Below are 15,364 nucleotides of genomic sequence, written 5' to 3'. Positions count from 1 at the left end.
AGTGATAAGATAGAGTCCTGTGAAAGAGAACTTTAGATGAGTAGTCAGGAAAGGTCTATCTAAAATAGTGACATTCAAGCCAAAATCTAAAGGATAAAAGGAAACTTTCAGTAAAAAGTTTTAAGCCAGGAAGTGACTTGATAAAAATAGGGTTTAAAAAGGTGACTGTGACTATTTGAGAATAAATTGGGGGCAGGAAGAGTGGAAACAGGAATACCAATTAGGAAGCAGTTGCACTGCAGGAGTACAGTAGACTAGGTGAGAGATGATGTTGCCAAGATTAGAGTGGTAGTAGCAGAGCAGTTAGAAGAAATTGGATTTAGGAAATATTGGGGAAGTAGGGTAGAATAGACAGGATTAATTGGTAAATTGCACTGAGTGTATTTATGGGTTAGCAACTCGTGATTTAGTTGTGTTTTTTAATAGTGAATTGCTTTATTGAGATATAATTCATATACCATAAAATCTACCCTTTTAAGGTATATAATCCAATAGTTTTTACTGTGTTCACAGGGTTATGCAGCCATCACCACTATCTGATTTCAGAATGTTTTCGTCACCAATGTTTTTGACACGAGCAACTAAGTATGTATGGTAGCATTTTTTAAAATGGGGCAGATAGGTGTGAGGAGAAGTAAGATGGTGAGTTTGGATTTTATGCATGTTAAAAGCTGGCAGTATCAGGTAGGTAGTATACAAATACAGAGCTCAAAGAGATCTGGGTTGGAGATAAAAATATGGGAGTCATCTCTATACAAGTGATACTTAAAGCTGTGAGAATGGATGATATAACATTGGGAGAGTGTATTGTGTAGGGTAAGAAAAGAAGACAACCTGGTACTAAAGGCCCAAGTACGTTGGGAGGGTGGCTAGAGCAAGATAGGAAAGGAAAGTTTCCAACAAAGGAAACTGAGAAAGTGTGAGTTAAGAGTAGGGGGAAGTACAGAAGAGAGTGGAATCATATCCAAAGAAGAAACATTTTGAGAAGAAGGAATCAGTCAGCAATTTGAAATGTTGCTGAGTGGGTAGAAATGTTTCTTTTTATGTGACAAATAGATCACCCAGGTCTTGGCCAGTTAGAGGCTGGGTGCTTGGGCTAAGACCAGAGAAGATAAAAAGGGATCATCTGTAGATACCTTTTCAAGTCAGACTATGTGGATTAAAAGCAATATGATGGGAACAACAAAGAAATGTTTTGTATCATCAAAGAGAGAAAAGTATTAAATTTCATAGAATAGAGGTCATCATTGGTGATCTTAGCTAAGGTTGTTTTGATGTGGTAATAGTATCAGAAGCCATATTAGTGTGATTTGAAGAGTAAATAGGTGGTGAAAAGCGTATTTGCTTAATATGCTTTTCTGCTGTTTGGCAGAAGGGCAATGGGGTAAGGTTAATGAAGGTTTTTTGTTTAGGTTGAGAGATTCTGGAATATTTGGTTTTTTGCTATAGTAATGATCCAAGGAGGAGAATTGGTATAGGAAAGAGACATTAAACATGAAAGCAAGTTAGTCAGTTAAACGGAATCCTGAATACAGGCTGGTGGAAATTTGCCTTTGATAGGAAGGGGGACAGGTCCTTACTTGTATCTGGAAGTAAAGAGACAGGTCCTTACTTGTATCTGGAAGAGGCCTTAGACACTACTAGATTTATTGATTGGGTGGTAGGAAGGTGGCGGGATGGGTTCCTATTTGAATGCTGTGTTTTCTTAGTGAAGTATGAGGCATAATCATTTGTGGGGAAGGGAGATTGGAAACAGAATTGTGGAGATAGTAAGAAATATTCATGGAAAGTGGGAGGAGTTTACTAGAAAAAATGATGCTCAATATTAGCCATCAGATGTTCAATTGATGAAAGGATAAATAAAATATGGTATTCCCATACAATTAAATATTATTTGGTGATAAAAAGAAAGTACTATTATTATATGCTACAACATGGATGAACCTTGAAAACATTATACCAACTATTACAAAGACGCCAGTCACAAAAGGTGAATCTATAGGCAAATCTATAGAGACAGAGTAGGTTGCCCAGAACTGTGGAAAGGCGTGGAGGAGGAATTGGGGGAAAGTAGCTGACTGATGAAAGTATCCTAAAATTGGTTGTGGTGATGGTTGCACAATTCTGTGAACCTGCTAAAAATCCATTGAATTGTATACTTTAGATGAGTGAATTTTATGCTATATAAATTATATCTCAGTAAAGCTGCTTTAAAAAAAAGCTATATGTTCCTTATAGAAAATTGTGAGTACGGACAAGTATTGGTGGTGGAGAGAGATAAAAATAACCCATAACTTTACCACTTAGAGATAGCCACTGTGTAAACTTGTTTTATCTTCTTACAGCATTTATGTGTGTTCTTTATACTTAATTATATGGTAAGTTATCTTTATATAGCAAAGCATTTCTTTTAAACTTCTTTTAGCTAATTTTTTTTTGTTTGTTTGTCTGTTTCTTCCCAGAGCCAAATGTTCTATCTGGCACTTTAGTTGCTCATACAGATGCAGTCTGGGGTCTTGCTTATAGTGGCATAAAAAATCAGTTACTGTCTTGTTCAGCAGATGGCACTGTTAGGTTATGGAATCCACAGGAAAAAATGCCATGTATTTGCACTTACAATGGAGACAAGGGTAAGTAAATTTTGCCTCTATGAGAAAAGCTAATTTTTTTTTAAATTTGAAAAATAAAAAGGACAAAGCAATTGATTTATTTCTTTACTGCTCCAAAGACACATATTGAAAGAATTTTATAAAACTTGTGATAATCTTTTTACTCTTAGTCCATTTTTATTTGAAGTGTTTTGCAACTATATTCAGTAGCTCAGTGCTTTTTGAGCTTTTTTAGGTCATGTTTCATTTTAAAAATAAAACTATTTGTATGTAACAATGGGGTAAGACAGATGAGGCTACTCATAGGGACAACTGGAGGCACTCCACCTGCTCCAGGTGACTACTCACAAAGACTGAAGGGATCACAGTCTCAAGAATACCTGTAAACTCTGTCGCCATAATTCTTAGCATGGTGCTTGAGGAGTCCAGCCATAATCATTGAAATAGCACCCTTAACTGGGAAGTAGAAATTGGGCTACTTTTGTGATTTGAAATCTCTTCCCATCAAAGAAAGCTTTAACCAGTTTACCTTTGAAGACATTTATTTATGTATTTGTATATATTTATGTATATAGTTTTATTGGTCCTATTTTCCAAGTTTTTTTAGTTATTTTTTTAAACCAGATTTGTACTAAAAATACAAAGGTACTTCAGAAAGTTCATGGAAAAACAGAATTAAATGATACAAATCTTTCCATGAATTTTTTGAAGTACCCTCATATGTATCATTTAAAACATTTTAGGTGAATAGTGTGTAATTTTGCTTAATGTGTAAAATATGCTTAATTTTGTGAGTCTCTTACCTACCTTTGTAAATCTACTAATCTTTCAATCAACTAAGCTTTAGAAGTAAAAATTCATGTAGATACTTGTTTCTTGCTTTATCCAGGTAATTAATTGCTTGACTCCAGATTTCACCTAATTGTACATTGATCTAGCTAGTTGAAATTAATTTAATATGTTAAAGAGAGAAATTGCTGCTCAGTCTACTTTAGGATAGTACTGCGTCAGTAGATTCCAGAGTCCAAGCTTCATTTTCATAGATCCAAAAATTTGACTTGTGTTAGCTGCTCAATAAGGCTTACAGATCTTTGACAGGTGAACAGTTTCCCAGGATAATGATGTGAGAATGTTGATTTATTATTTTACGGTAAGAAATATAATTGACAAATGAGCCAAAAGACCCAGGATTTTTTTTCTCCCTTACAAGAAAATGCATAGGAGAATAAATAACCTTTGCATATATCTACTCTTACTTTAAGAGCTCTCTAATATATTTTTCTTATAATGTTAAATAGAATGCTGTAAATAAAACCTTTTTTTTTCTTTGTCTTTTTTAAAAAGATGACCCGGTAAGGGGATCCCAACCCTTGATTTGGTGCTGTCAGCATCATGCTCTCCCAAGTGAGCCATCTGGCCATCCCTATATAGGAATCTGAACCTGTGGCCTTGGTGTTACCAACACCACACTCTCTCAAGTGAGCCACAGGCCGACCCCTAAAAACTTTTTAAATAATTGAGGAAAAGTTGCTTCTTAACTCACCATCCTAACAGAATTGCTTTTTTCATTAACATTATTTCAAGAATATTTGAATTCCATTTTCTTATTAGAAAAGTGTAGATTTCAATTATTGTGTTTATAGTGTATCTCTTTGGGCTTCTTTCAGAGCATGGAATACCTACGTCGGTTGACTTTATTGGCTGTGATCCAGCTCATATGGTGACTTCTTTCAACACTGGTAGTGCAATAATTTATGATTTAGAAACATCACAGGCATTGTTGATGCTTTCATCACAGGTAGATTCTGGTAAGTCTTCATGAGTTTCTTTGGAACCTTAAAAAGGATTATTACACAAGGGAGGGTGATCTTTTAGCTGATTTTCATATTTTGAATTTGAGTTGGCAAAATAATTGGTTTCATTATGTTACAGTTGTACTTACATTATTTTTGCTATTTCCTCAAATTATTTTTAAAAGTTTGGCTGGATATAAGAGCAATGTGAAGGTGAAAGCAAAGGAAGTAATTTTAAACTTTTTATGTGGAAATACATGTGAAAGTAGAGAAAGTAATATAATGAACCTGATGTACTCATCATCCAGCCTCAGTAGTTATTATCTTTAAGTGGCCAATATTATAAGCGTGGTTTGTGGAATGTGTTTTATAGTTTAAGTAAGAATCCAAATAAGGTACATGCACTGTGATTGGTTGATAGGTCTTTCAGGTCTCTTTTCATTCATAGGTTTCCTTCCTCTCCATCTCTTTTAAAATTTTTTTCTTGCTTTTTTTTTTTTTTTTTTTTTAAATTGAAGAAATTATCTAGTTTGTCCTATCAAGTTTCCCACAGTCTGGATTTTCCTGGTTGCATCCCTGTGGTATCATTTAACATGTGCCTTTATCTGTTTTATTTCCTGTAAATTGGTTATAGATCCTAGAGGATTATTCAAATTTAGGCTCAATATTTTTTTTTCTTTTTAAAAAAATTTTTAAATGCTTTTGGCAAGACTACTTCATAGGTAATTTGTGAATTTTTATCATTGGTAAATATTGTCTGGTGGTTTATCTTTTTTTGACATTTTCAGTGTTAATCATTGCCTAGCTCCATTAATTCATTAATGTTGAAAAATGATTTTCTAATTCTATCATTTCTTCTCCATTTATTAGCTAGAATTATTTTATAAAAAGGAACATCCTCTCATCTATAATTTGGTTACCTTGGGGTAGTGATTGTTAAGGAAAGGCAAGATAAATGAATGATTTTCCCCACTTTATTAGTTTTCAGAATTATGAAGTGGTTCACTAGCATTCTCCAAAAGTGATCAGTGAGTCTACTGAATGTCGTTTATTTTTGGTGTCATTATAATTTCTCATGGATATAAATGTATTTGATGTGTTCCAGTCCACTGCAGGTATTATCTTTATTACTGCTCAAATTGTCTCATTTTGGCCAGTGAGTGGGAGCTTATTCAGGTTGGCTCCTGAGTTTTTTTGACATGGCCTTGGTAGTTGTTGATAGGTTTCTTGCTTTCTGATACGACAAGATATTTTATGTTCACTTATTCATTTTGTGCCCTAGATCTGAAATCAGCCATTTCTCTAAGGAGTTGTGGTTTCTTTTAGGGGGAAATGGCATTTCAAGACTACAGTCTGGGTGCTTAGGATATTGGGTTGATCCATGGTCTTCATGGCTCCTGAGTTGTTAATTGTTTTAAGCTTTTTCAATGGACAGAGCTAGGAAATATGCATTTTTTAAAAAGTAAAATACTTCTAATTCAAATTCAGATTTATCTTGGTTCTCAACAAAATCATCATCATCATCATCTCTTATTTGATTTAGCCCACAGTGCACACACAGTTGTCTCAGTAATAAAATCATCACCATCAATAGTTTGATTATTGATAATAGTTTGAACTTAGAATATATTCCACTAGGGATATACAGTCTAATTACTATGTTTTAAAGTCATTTGGAATAGTTCATTTCTTTGTGGTTTACCACCACTTGGATATGCAGTTAGGTTCATTTGTTTAATTTTACTTTTGATTTTTAGTAATTGCTTTTAAAAAAGACAAGTTTTATAATTATGTAAAATATTTACATGGTTCCATGGTTAAATGTCAAACCAAATTATATTCCAAGTGTCTTTTCCAGTGTCTCTTCAACCCTCTTTTCTCTCTCCCTTTACATAGATAACTATATATAAGAAATATATATATTTTGTGTTTAGCATGAGTTTATGCAGAATGACTGATTTAAAGTCTGACGATTTTTTCCCATTTGTTTTAATCTTTCTCTGTTCTTCCTCATCTCTAATTTAATCAAAAATTAAGAGCTTGCTAGTAAAGAAAACAATCTCATTCCTAATGAGTACTAATTTCAGTTCGTCTTTTCTTGTAGGTTTTTTTTTTTTTTTTCCCCAGTCAGTGTGGGTAGGATGGGGGTTGTTCCTTGCAAACATCTGATTGGCACTTCTGCATTTTTTCTTCCTTAAATGCTAACAATTCTTTTATGGGCTACTTATTAGAAGTAGTAATTATTGTGCATCTTTTAAAAATTCTAAACCACCTATGTTAATGGTCTGCATTACAGCACTTCCAATTTTTCCAAACTTGAGCCTAGTATCATCCATATTATCGGACGTGATAATTTAAATGTTTTTTTCTTTAAAAAAAACTAGATCTCTCTAGAGCTTTTGTTTGGTTCTCACATTTTTTTCTTTTATGCAAAAACTTTAGTTTTTAATGATTCTTATATTTTGATAAGACTAAAAAGGCCATCGGCAACTTCTAACTGAAGTATCGAATTTTATTGTGTTGTCTTTTATTTTTCAGGTTTGCAATCCAGTAATCACATTAATAGAGTAGTAAGTCATCCCACACTTCCTGTTACAATAACTGCTCATGAAGATAGACACATAAAATTTTTTGACAATAAAACGGGTAAGCAAGTTTTCTTCTTTTCATATTAATAATACTGTAAATTTGTAATGATCAAAAATGCTATTCTTTTGTATAAAAGAATATCATTGAGTTTCTGTCTATGAAATCGCCAAGGTAAAACCATGTTAACATAGATTTTTGCTTTACTTGATATAACACACTTATAATGAATATTAAGTTTTATCCTTAAGTATATGTAATACTTTGCCTACTTATTACTGTTTCTACAAGTCATGTTAGTTAAATATAAGTCCTTCCTATTCAGAATTTTTTTCTTCATATCCTGTTATGAATTAGTAAAGCAGAAGACATCTCTCTCTTGTGTTCGGCGTTTTAAATATATTCTCAAAACTATTTCTTAGTGGATCAAATGATGAAATAGAGGAAATTGTTTATTGTTATCTTCTCTGTATTTCTTGTTATAAAGAAACTTAACCTGTTATATTGAAGTCAAATCAAATTTTAATTTAGACATAGGGATGGTTTCTCTATTTGTTTGTTTGTTTATAGGGCTTCTTTTTTATCCATCCTCACCTGGAATAATACATAAAACATTGCTTGCTCTCTCTCAGTAAAGGTCTGACAGCTAGAAAGTCTATTTTGAGGAGAAGCTAAAACAGTCAAGGTTTTGAAGGACTTCCAAATAAGAAACTTAAATGTTAATTGTGACAATATTACAGGGCAACAAATTATCAAGCAAGACAGCAAACCAGAATTACAGATTTCTCTTTGAAGGTTATATAGGACATGGCAATAAATTTTAGTCTTTAGAGTCTTACATAAAATCCCTTTGTTCAAATAACACTTTCATGGACAGATTCCTTTTAATTCAGTAGAACAAGTTGGAACAGAATAAATGTTCGCAGGTATACATATTGTGCAGGAAATAAGATTCACATTCAAGTGGATGTTCTCAGTTTAACGCCTGATCAAATCAATTTTTTGAACCATTTTTATGAAGCCTAAATGAAGTCTTCCTCTGTTGCAAGAGCAGAGAGGTAATTTTTTGTGTGTTTCTAAAAAGATTTCTTTTTATTGGTTATTGAAGATTTACATTTGTAAGGAGTGGCTCAGGAATTTTAGTTGTATTAAAAGCAAAAGGTGAATGTTTAGAGCCATTTACTAGCAGAAATCAAGCAATTGGTGAATAAAATTTTACTTAATAACAGGAATAAAAAGAGGATATAGTCTTTCAAAGTATTTTCAAATTCTACCAATTTATTCTTTCTGTTAACTAGTTCTAAGAGCACCTTATCTGTAGTGTGAAGGTAATGGAAGAAGTAGACTAAACAATGGAAAAATTCTTTCTAAATTGACCTGTTCTCTCTCTCTCTCACTCATTCTTCTCTCTCTCTCTCACTCATACTTCTCTCTCTCTCTCTCTCTCTCTCACACACACACACACACACACACACACAGACACACACAGTTACATTAAACTGTCATCTTCAGATATGGTGTTTTCAAAGAATCCCTTCTTTGAAAATTGGTGATTCATTTAAATAGAGTAAACTAGACTACCCCATAACTGGTGTTGCTGATTAGCTAAGTTGTTAACAGAGCATTACTATATAAAACGAGGAATAAATTAATTGAATTTTTTCATCTGAAACATATAGAAATGGATACTATGAATGGGTTCAATAAATATTTAGATGAGTAAATCATTTTAATAACAAAAATGTATTCAGCATTTTGTATTCTGTACCGCACTGGGTACTATCATGTATAAGATGTGGTTCCTGCTTTCTATAGGCTTATTGATGGCCTGGGGGAAATAGGAGGAGGTGTGTGTGTGTTGTGCACATTTGTATATGTGTATGCACACATGCACACACAAAGACAAGCCCTGCTAGATAAAGGCGTCTTTATAGAGTAGTGAGGGTTTACATGAAGGAAAAGTAAGTTTTTTGTTTGTTTTTGTTTTAAGTGAAGAAGAAGGTAGTAGGAAATTCCACATAAGGGGAAATTTTGAGCAGAGGCAGTGTGGTAGGAACTTGTGCTGGAACAAAAGTTTCTTATAGGCAAAGGCAAAGAGATAAGTTTGGAGAAGGAAAATAGAACCTATTGAGGAGGACTTTTTAGAGCCAGGTTAAGAATATTGTGTTTTTGTTTATGCTGTGTGCTATGGGAACCACTAAAAATAATTTGGGCGGGGATTTGCAAAATTGGTGTAGAAAGATTAATCAACTCACACTTAGCTATATGGTAGATCTTTACTTTAAAGGATTTAAAAATTTCAATTTCTACTGTTTATTCCAAAGGGATGTTTAGAGCTGGTGGTTTTCAAAATTTTGATATAGGCACAAATTTGAGTTGTCTATACTGTGCCTGAAAGACTTAAGCAGTGAATGATTCATTCATCCAGCTAAAATTATTGAGTATCTGCCACATTCTTGGCATACTTCTTAATGCTTGGTGAACAAAACAAACGAAATGTCCTGTTCTCATGGAGCTTATGGACTAGTGGTATATTGCTTACTCTGTGTGACATGTTCTATTTGATTTACATATGTTAACTTATTTGCTCTCCTAATAACTCTATAAGGTAGATACAATACTGTTATTATCCCCATTTTACATGAGGTTAAATGAAGTTAAAGAAGTTAAGCAATCTGTGCAGTGTTAGATAGCAAATAAAAGTTGCACTCATGTGGTTTGCTTTCATAGTTCACATTTTTTACATCAGGCTTTATTTTCTCTCCATTTCATAGAGGTCCACAATATTGATTAGCCAGTAAAAGGGATTAAGGTGTCAGGGAAGGGAGAACAGGTGACTGCATGTGTCCACTTCTTATTTCCTCAGTTATAGGAGGAAGGAAGTAGCCTTGATGGGGGGAATAGATGTTAGCTGAGGCATTGGCCCAAATAAATTAAATGCGAAAAGCTGCAGGTATATGTTGGTGAAAGAGGGGTCCTAGTTATTGGGAGGAGTCGGAAAGCTTTGTAACTTATGTGGTCACCAGTGGAAGCGCAGCATCCAACTTGGTCCAGCACTGTACATCTTTATACATGATCCATCTGAAGGAATTACTCACATTTTGAAGAGACTTTGTGTATATGTAGAGAAGAAAGGTTGACTCTGAATTGACTTAATATATTAGGTTGGGGGTTAGTTTAGTGCACAGGCAGGAGGGCTGGAATAAACTGGGAAAATTATAACATTCTTAAAAAAAAATATGGATCTGGTATTAGATGAAAGGAGTCTTTGATTTACGACATGTTAACTTTAGGAGATAATAGGATCATTCTTAGGAGAGAAGTCAGAACTTTATCTGTGAATTAAACCAAATGATAATACATTTGACATTTTAAGGGAAGCTAATGATGTTTGGTACTTAATCTCTGATGTTTTGAAATTATTGTCCTGGAGGCCAACCATTTCATATCCTGGGTTCTTTTATAGGAATATTGAGAGGAGTGGATTCTAGAACTGATAGATGAATTATGTTGCACTAAGCAGTTGAAGATAGTATGTTGAATGATTTTTTTGGCTAGCAGAGAAAAGTTTCTAAAATTATTCTGTTAATTAATCTTAGTATTAGTGAGAAACAGACAACTGTTGTTTGAAACGATGAGAGATAATTTTAATTTTGTCCTTAACTGATGTGTTTTGTATTGCCAGAAAGAGATAAGACTTTTTGGGTTTTTTGTAGTAAAGTTTTGCACATTTGATTACATTGTGGTTACGTATTCAGGTCAGCAGCTATAGCCCCATGGCAAGTAACAAAAGTAGATTTCCTTCGTGTCCTAGTGTAAAATGTCATCAGCAACCAGGAGCATGGTAAATGGTTATAACTAGAATTTTAGAGAAGGCTTCATCTCTCATCAGGAACATCCCAGGCATTTGAGTAATAAAGACTTGCTGAGTGAAAGGAGAGTAAATTCTAAAATTAACAGTAAAACACAACTTTGTTTTCACAACTTGTTTTTCAATTTCAACTTGCCCTTGAATCTCATTGGCTTGCCAAATTCATTAAATTACAATTAAGATACTCATTAAATTATGTTTTCCAGAAGTGTTGTTTTTAATATCTGGGGAAATCAGAGTACTTTCTTTGATGTGCTCCTCCTGCCTCCTACCCTCTTCCTTTTTTGAATATACAGAATGATTGCCATTTCAAAGGATAAATGAGCTTGATACTAAAATCTTTAAGTAGGAATATATTTTCTGGTGATTTATTTATCATTAATCCATGTATATAAAATAATCTTAAGATCTCTTAATGAGAAAGATTCTTTCTTTTTTCATTTTAATTCCAGTTTACATGATCTTAAGCCTTTGATGCAATCCTATTGTTTTCCAGTGTCTATACAATACTATCAAATTCATGTCACACAGATTTTTTTGTTATTAGTAACTATCTGGGAAAGTTCTGTATTAGAATTCAGATTCTCTTCAAAATATTACTGTAGTGGATTCACCTTGAACACATAGACACAAAAAGCCACATATTGTGTGAGTCCATTTATATGAAGCATCCAGAATAGGTCAGTCTATAGAAAGAGGGAGATAGTGGTTGCCACGGGCCAGGGAAAGGGGACAAATGAAGAATGACTGCTTGCTGGGTATGGGACTCCTTCTGAGGAGATGAAATGTTCTGAACTAGATAATGGTGACACTTGCACAACACTGTGAATGTTCGAAAAGCCACTGAATTTTACACTCTCAAATAGTTAAAATGGTAAGTTTTATGTTGTGTATATTTTACCACGATAAAAAATATTGCTACAGTGATTGTCTATTTTGTGTTGATGCTGTATTATAGTATTTCTGGTCTCTCAGGTTAGTATTTGTAAAAACTTAATCTTCTCTTTTATGCTTTGTTTAGGTAAAATGATCCATTCTATGGTAGCTCATTTGGATGCTGTTACAAGTCTAGCAGTAGATCCTAATGGAATCTATTTGATGTCTGGAAGTAAGTCTGAACTTCTTGAACTGCCCACAAACTTCATAAGGAATTGTTACTCAGTAACAAACTTTATTCATTCTTTTACAGGCCATGACTGTTCCATTAGATTGTGGAATTTAGACAGCAAGACATGTGTGCAAGAAATAACAGCTCATAGGAAGAAATTGGATGAATCGATTTATGATGTTGCTTTCCATCCATCAAAAGCATATATTGCCAGTGCAGGAGCTGATGCCCTTGCCAAAGTATTTGTGTGAATCAACAAAAACTTGCATTACAACAAAAGATTTGCTTGGATAGAAAGAGGGTCTGCATCACTGCCATCAAAGAGATTACTGATATGACACTACATGTGATCTGCCTGGTGAAGGCTATTTGGGGCAGGCTAAATTTGTGGAAATCACATCTTAATGTCAGGCTCATTACTTTAACTGTAGTTACTGTATTTCATGGGACAAAAAAAAAGGACTCCAGTATTTGTGGCCTGTATGAATATGAACTGAGCATATGTCTGTTTTTTAGATGTCTTTAAGCCAATGTGGAGTCTGATCTTACAAAAAGACTTTTTTTTGGACTCTGTGTGCTGCCTTAGGGTTAGGAATGTGGTGCTCTTGTGGGGGGAAGTGAGCTCCAAGAGTAGCTTTTTTGTTTTCATCTCTTAGTGATCTTCTGTTTATCATTTGAATGCCACAGATTCCCTTTTAAACTTATTTTGCTTTTAAAAAAAAAAAAGAAAGAAAGAAAATTTAACTTAAAATATTTTAGCATTAGTTGCACAAAATGTTTGGATAAAATTCTAGTTTTTATAAGTCTTTTTATATATTTAGCCTGTCACAACAGTGCTCAAGATTGTATTGAAGTTTTTCTGCATTATACAACCGTAAAACACAGAGATCTCACTGACCCGCTGCCCTGTAACCACTTTCTTTCCTTCTGTTGCCTAATACAGCTCAGCTATGTCCTTCCATAAAGATGCTAACTTCATCATCACATAAATGTCTTCAAAAACCAAGGACTATTAAGTGTATTAAAATGAAACAGTGGGGTTTAATACTCCAAATGAACTCTTAAAAAAGAAAAAAAAAACTAATCTTGGCATCCTATCACTATGTGATATTTTGTACATCTTACTGTATTTACAAGTTTATTTATCAAGGATTATCCATCTTGCTAATGGCCTATTATTTATTTCACTTTTTGTTGTTCTTTATACTTTTATTAATGTGCTAAAGGAATCTGTATATCTATTTTGGAACTCTTTGAATAGTCTAAAATAGACTAAAAATAGAATATTTTATAGTTTAAGTTACAAACCAAGGTGGTTCCCTCCAAGATACATATCTTGGTTTATATGATTCCAAACAAAACTATCTTGTTGAAAAATATTTGGAGTAAAATTTTATTTGCATTACAAATAGGATACAAAAATAGTTGAATCAGGATACAGAAATCTGTTTGGAGTAGTTATCCCTGTTTTATTTTTTGTGTGTGTGTGTGTTTAATTTTATGGTGTAACTAAAGATTTTGTTTGTGTAATGCATGATTAAGACAATAAAGTATTTTTTCTAGTCTTCCAAAAAACTTTTCTGATCAGTTTGCGAGTTTTGATGAGTTTTGTAAGGTTTTTGTTTTACAAACTATGAATCAGCAAATTTTTAAGATTGTACCACATAGCAAACATACAGCTGTTGAGAAATAATGTATATAAAATGCATATAATAAATATTAAATTGTGTACCTGTATGTTACTGTTGGCTACATCATTTTGTGTTAAATAATAAAGTGCAATACTTTACTCTCCATAATTAAACTAGGAAATGGAGGTGATTTCTTAGTGAGTCCTTCATTTTTTTGCTCTTCTTTTAAACTTTATACTGCTTATTGATATTCTAGTAAGAGTAGAATAGTAACACTACTAATGCCTTTCTGTGTTTCACCCCGTTTGGAGAATTTTTTTAAAAATCTTCTACTAAAATAAGTTGGGCAATTCAGAATAACCAAAAATATGAAGAGATGCAGTTTTAAATAATTTGTTTAGACATCCTGTTTTTCAATCTGAGTTTCAATTAATGGTGGTGGTGTTCCTATCTAGCCATACCTGTTTGCACAAAAAAGTTCAGCAAAGAATAAACTGCATTGTTCGTTAGTTAAAAGTTGTCCTTTTATAAATAATGTTAAGTATTTATATATTGAAACTTTTCTTTAGCAAGGTAATATCCTCTTTCTCTGAAGGGAATTGCAAATGGAATTAGAAGAGAACACTAGAAAACTTATGTGCAAAATTCGATTTGAGTTCATGTTGCAAAAAAAAAAAAAAAAAAAAAATTTGCATTGTGTGTATATTGAGAAGTTTTGTCATCTACCATAAAAGTCCAAGTGACAATTTCAGTCATTGCTGATGAAACACTAAAACTTCACAGAACTTAAAAAAAAAAAAATCATTCTTTTGGTTTTTTGAACTGAACATTCAACAAATGAACAAATTAAAGGGACACTTTTCTCCTCCTCTTCCTTTTTTTTTGAAATAATTTAAAAATAAGCTTTTTCAAAGCTAGTATTGTTTCTGGCAGCTATTCCAACCCAGTGCATTAATGTTTAACTAAAATGTGATTATAAACATTCACCTCTTTTGGAATGTATTAAAACTGAAATGAATAAAAATTACTATATGTGTTTATTTTTCTCTTATCTACTTTGGTTGTACTTTTCTCAAACAGTATTAAACATTTGGAAGAGACTAGAGGGATGCAAAAGGAATGTCATTTGTGTTCTTAAATTTGTGACTTATGGGAAATTATGTAGATTAACTTGACAAATAATACTTTATAAGGTTTAAGGAATATTTATATACAAACTTTAATGTTGACTTTTAATCGTATTCTGCTTTCATATTTTATTCATGCTATTTTTCTCATTTTGAACTAAGTTATCCACTGAAGACTAAAATCTCATTTAACACATTAAAAGTTACAAGTGGGCTAGCATATTTGAAATTTAGGCATGCCTGAAGTTGAATTGTAATACATCTTTTTATAAATCCTTTTTTACTCATCCCTTTTCAGTTGTTAACCCTTTATCCTGATTATGTTTTCTTATAAAAATTATTGATAGTAACTTAAAGTTCTGATTTCTGCTGCCTTGCTGCTCTTTAAGTCAGTAAAGGTATTAGCTTCCCTGGTTACCTCAGGTGCCTCAAAACTTTGTCCTTTATAATATTAAAGAAAAAACTTTTTAAAGGGCTATTTACTGGAAGCTGGGTTTTCATTAAAGCTTAATTTTTTAAGGGGTTGTACTTCTAGCTGAGAATTTGTGGTCTATTTACAGGGGAAAAATCATGTTGAGTTAAACCCATTTTTGATGTTAATTAAAATTCTCCTTGTTATACGAATCAGTCATATTGCGT

At 32.9% G+C, this 15,364-nt stretch overlaps 1 protein-coding gene across 3 annotated transcripts in view; it reads left to right on the top strand.

Annotated features, from left to right (window-relative positions):
* Positions 1-15,349, top strand: part of STRN3 (striatin 3) — a 99,661-nt gene extending 84,312 nt beyond the window's left edge. For all 3 annotated transcript variants that reach the window (XM_063088339.1, XM_063088337.1, XM_063088338.1), the window contains 5 exons: positions 2,463-2,630; positions 4,277-4,417; positions 6,941-7,048; positions 11,881-11,967; positions 12,049-15,349. In XM_063088339.1, coding sequence (XP_062944409.1) covers positions 2,463-2,630; positions 4,277-4,417; positions 6,941-7,048; positions 11,881-11,967; positions 12,049-12,218 — 674 coding nt within the window. In that variant the 3' untranslated portion in view covers positions 12,219-15,349. The remainder of the gene's footprint in view (positions 1-2,462; positions 2,631-4,276; positions 4,418-6,940; positions 7,049-11,880; positions 11,968-12,048) is intronic.
* The last annotated feature ends 15 nt before the right edge of the window (positions 15,350-15,364 follow it).

Source organism: Cynocephalus volans, chromosome 3 (genome assembly GCF_027409185.1).
Source record: "Cynocephalus volans isolate mCynVol1 chromosome 3, mCynVol1.pri, whole genome shotgun sequence".
Classification (NCBI taxonomy): domain Eukaryota; kingdom Metazoa; phylum Chordata; class Mammalia; order Dermoptera; family Cynocephalidae; genus Cynocephalus; species Cynocephalus volans.
This window is presented reverse-complemented; position numbering and strand designations above follow the sequence as displayed.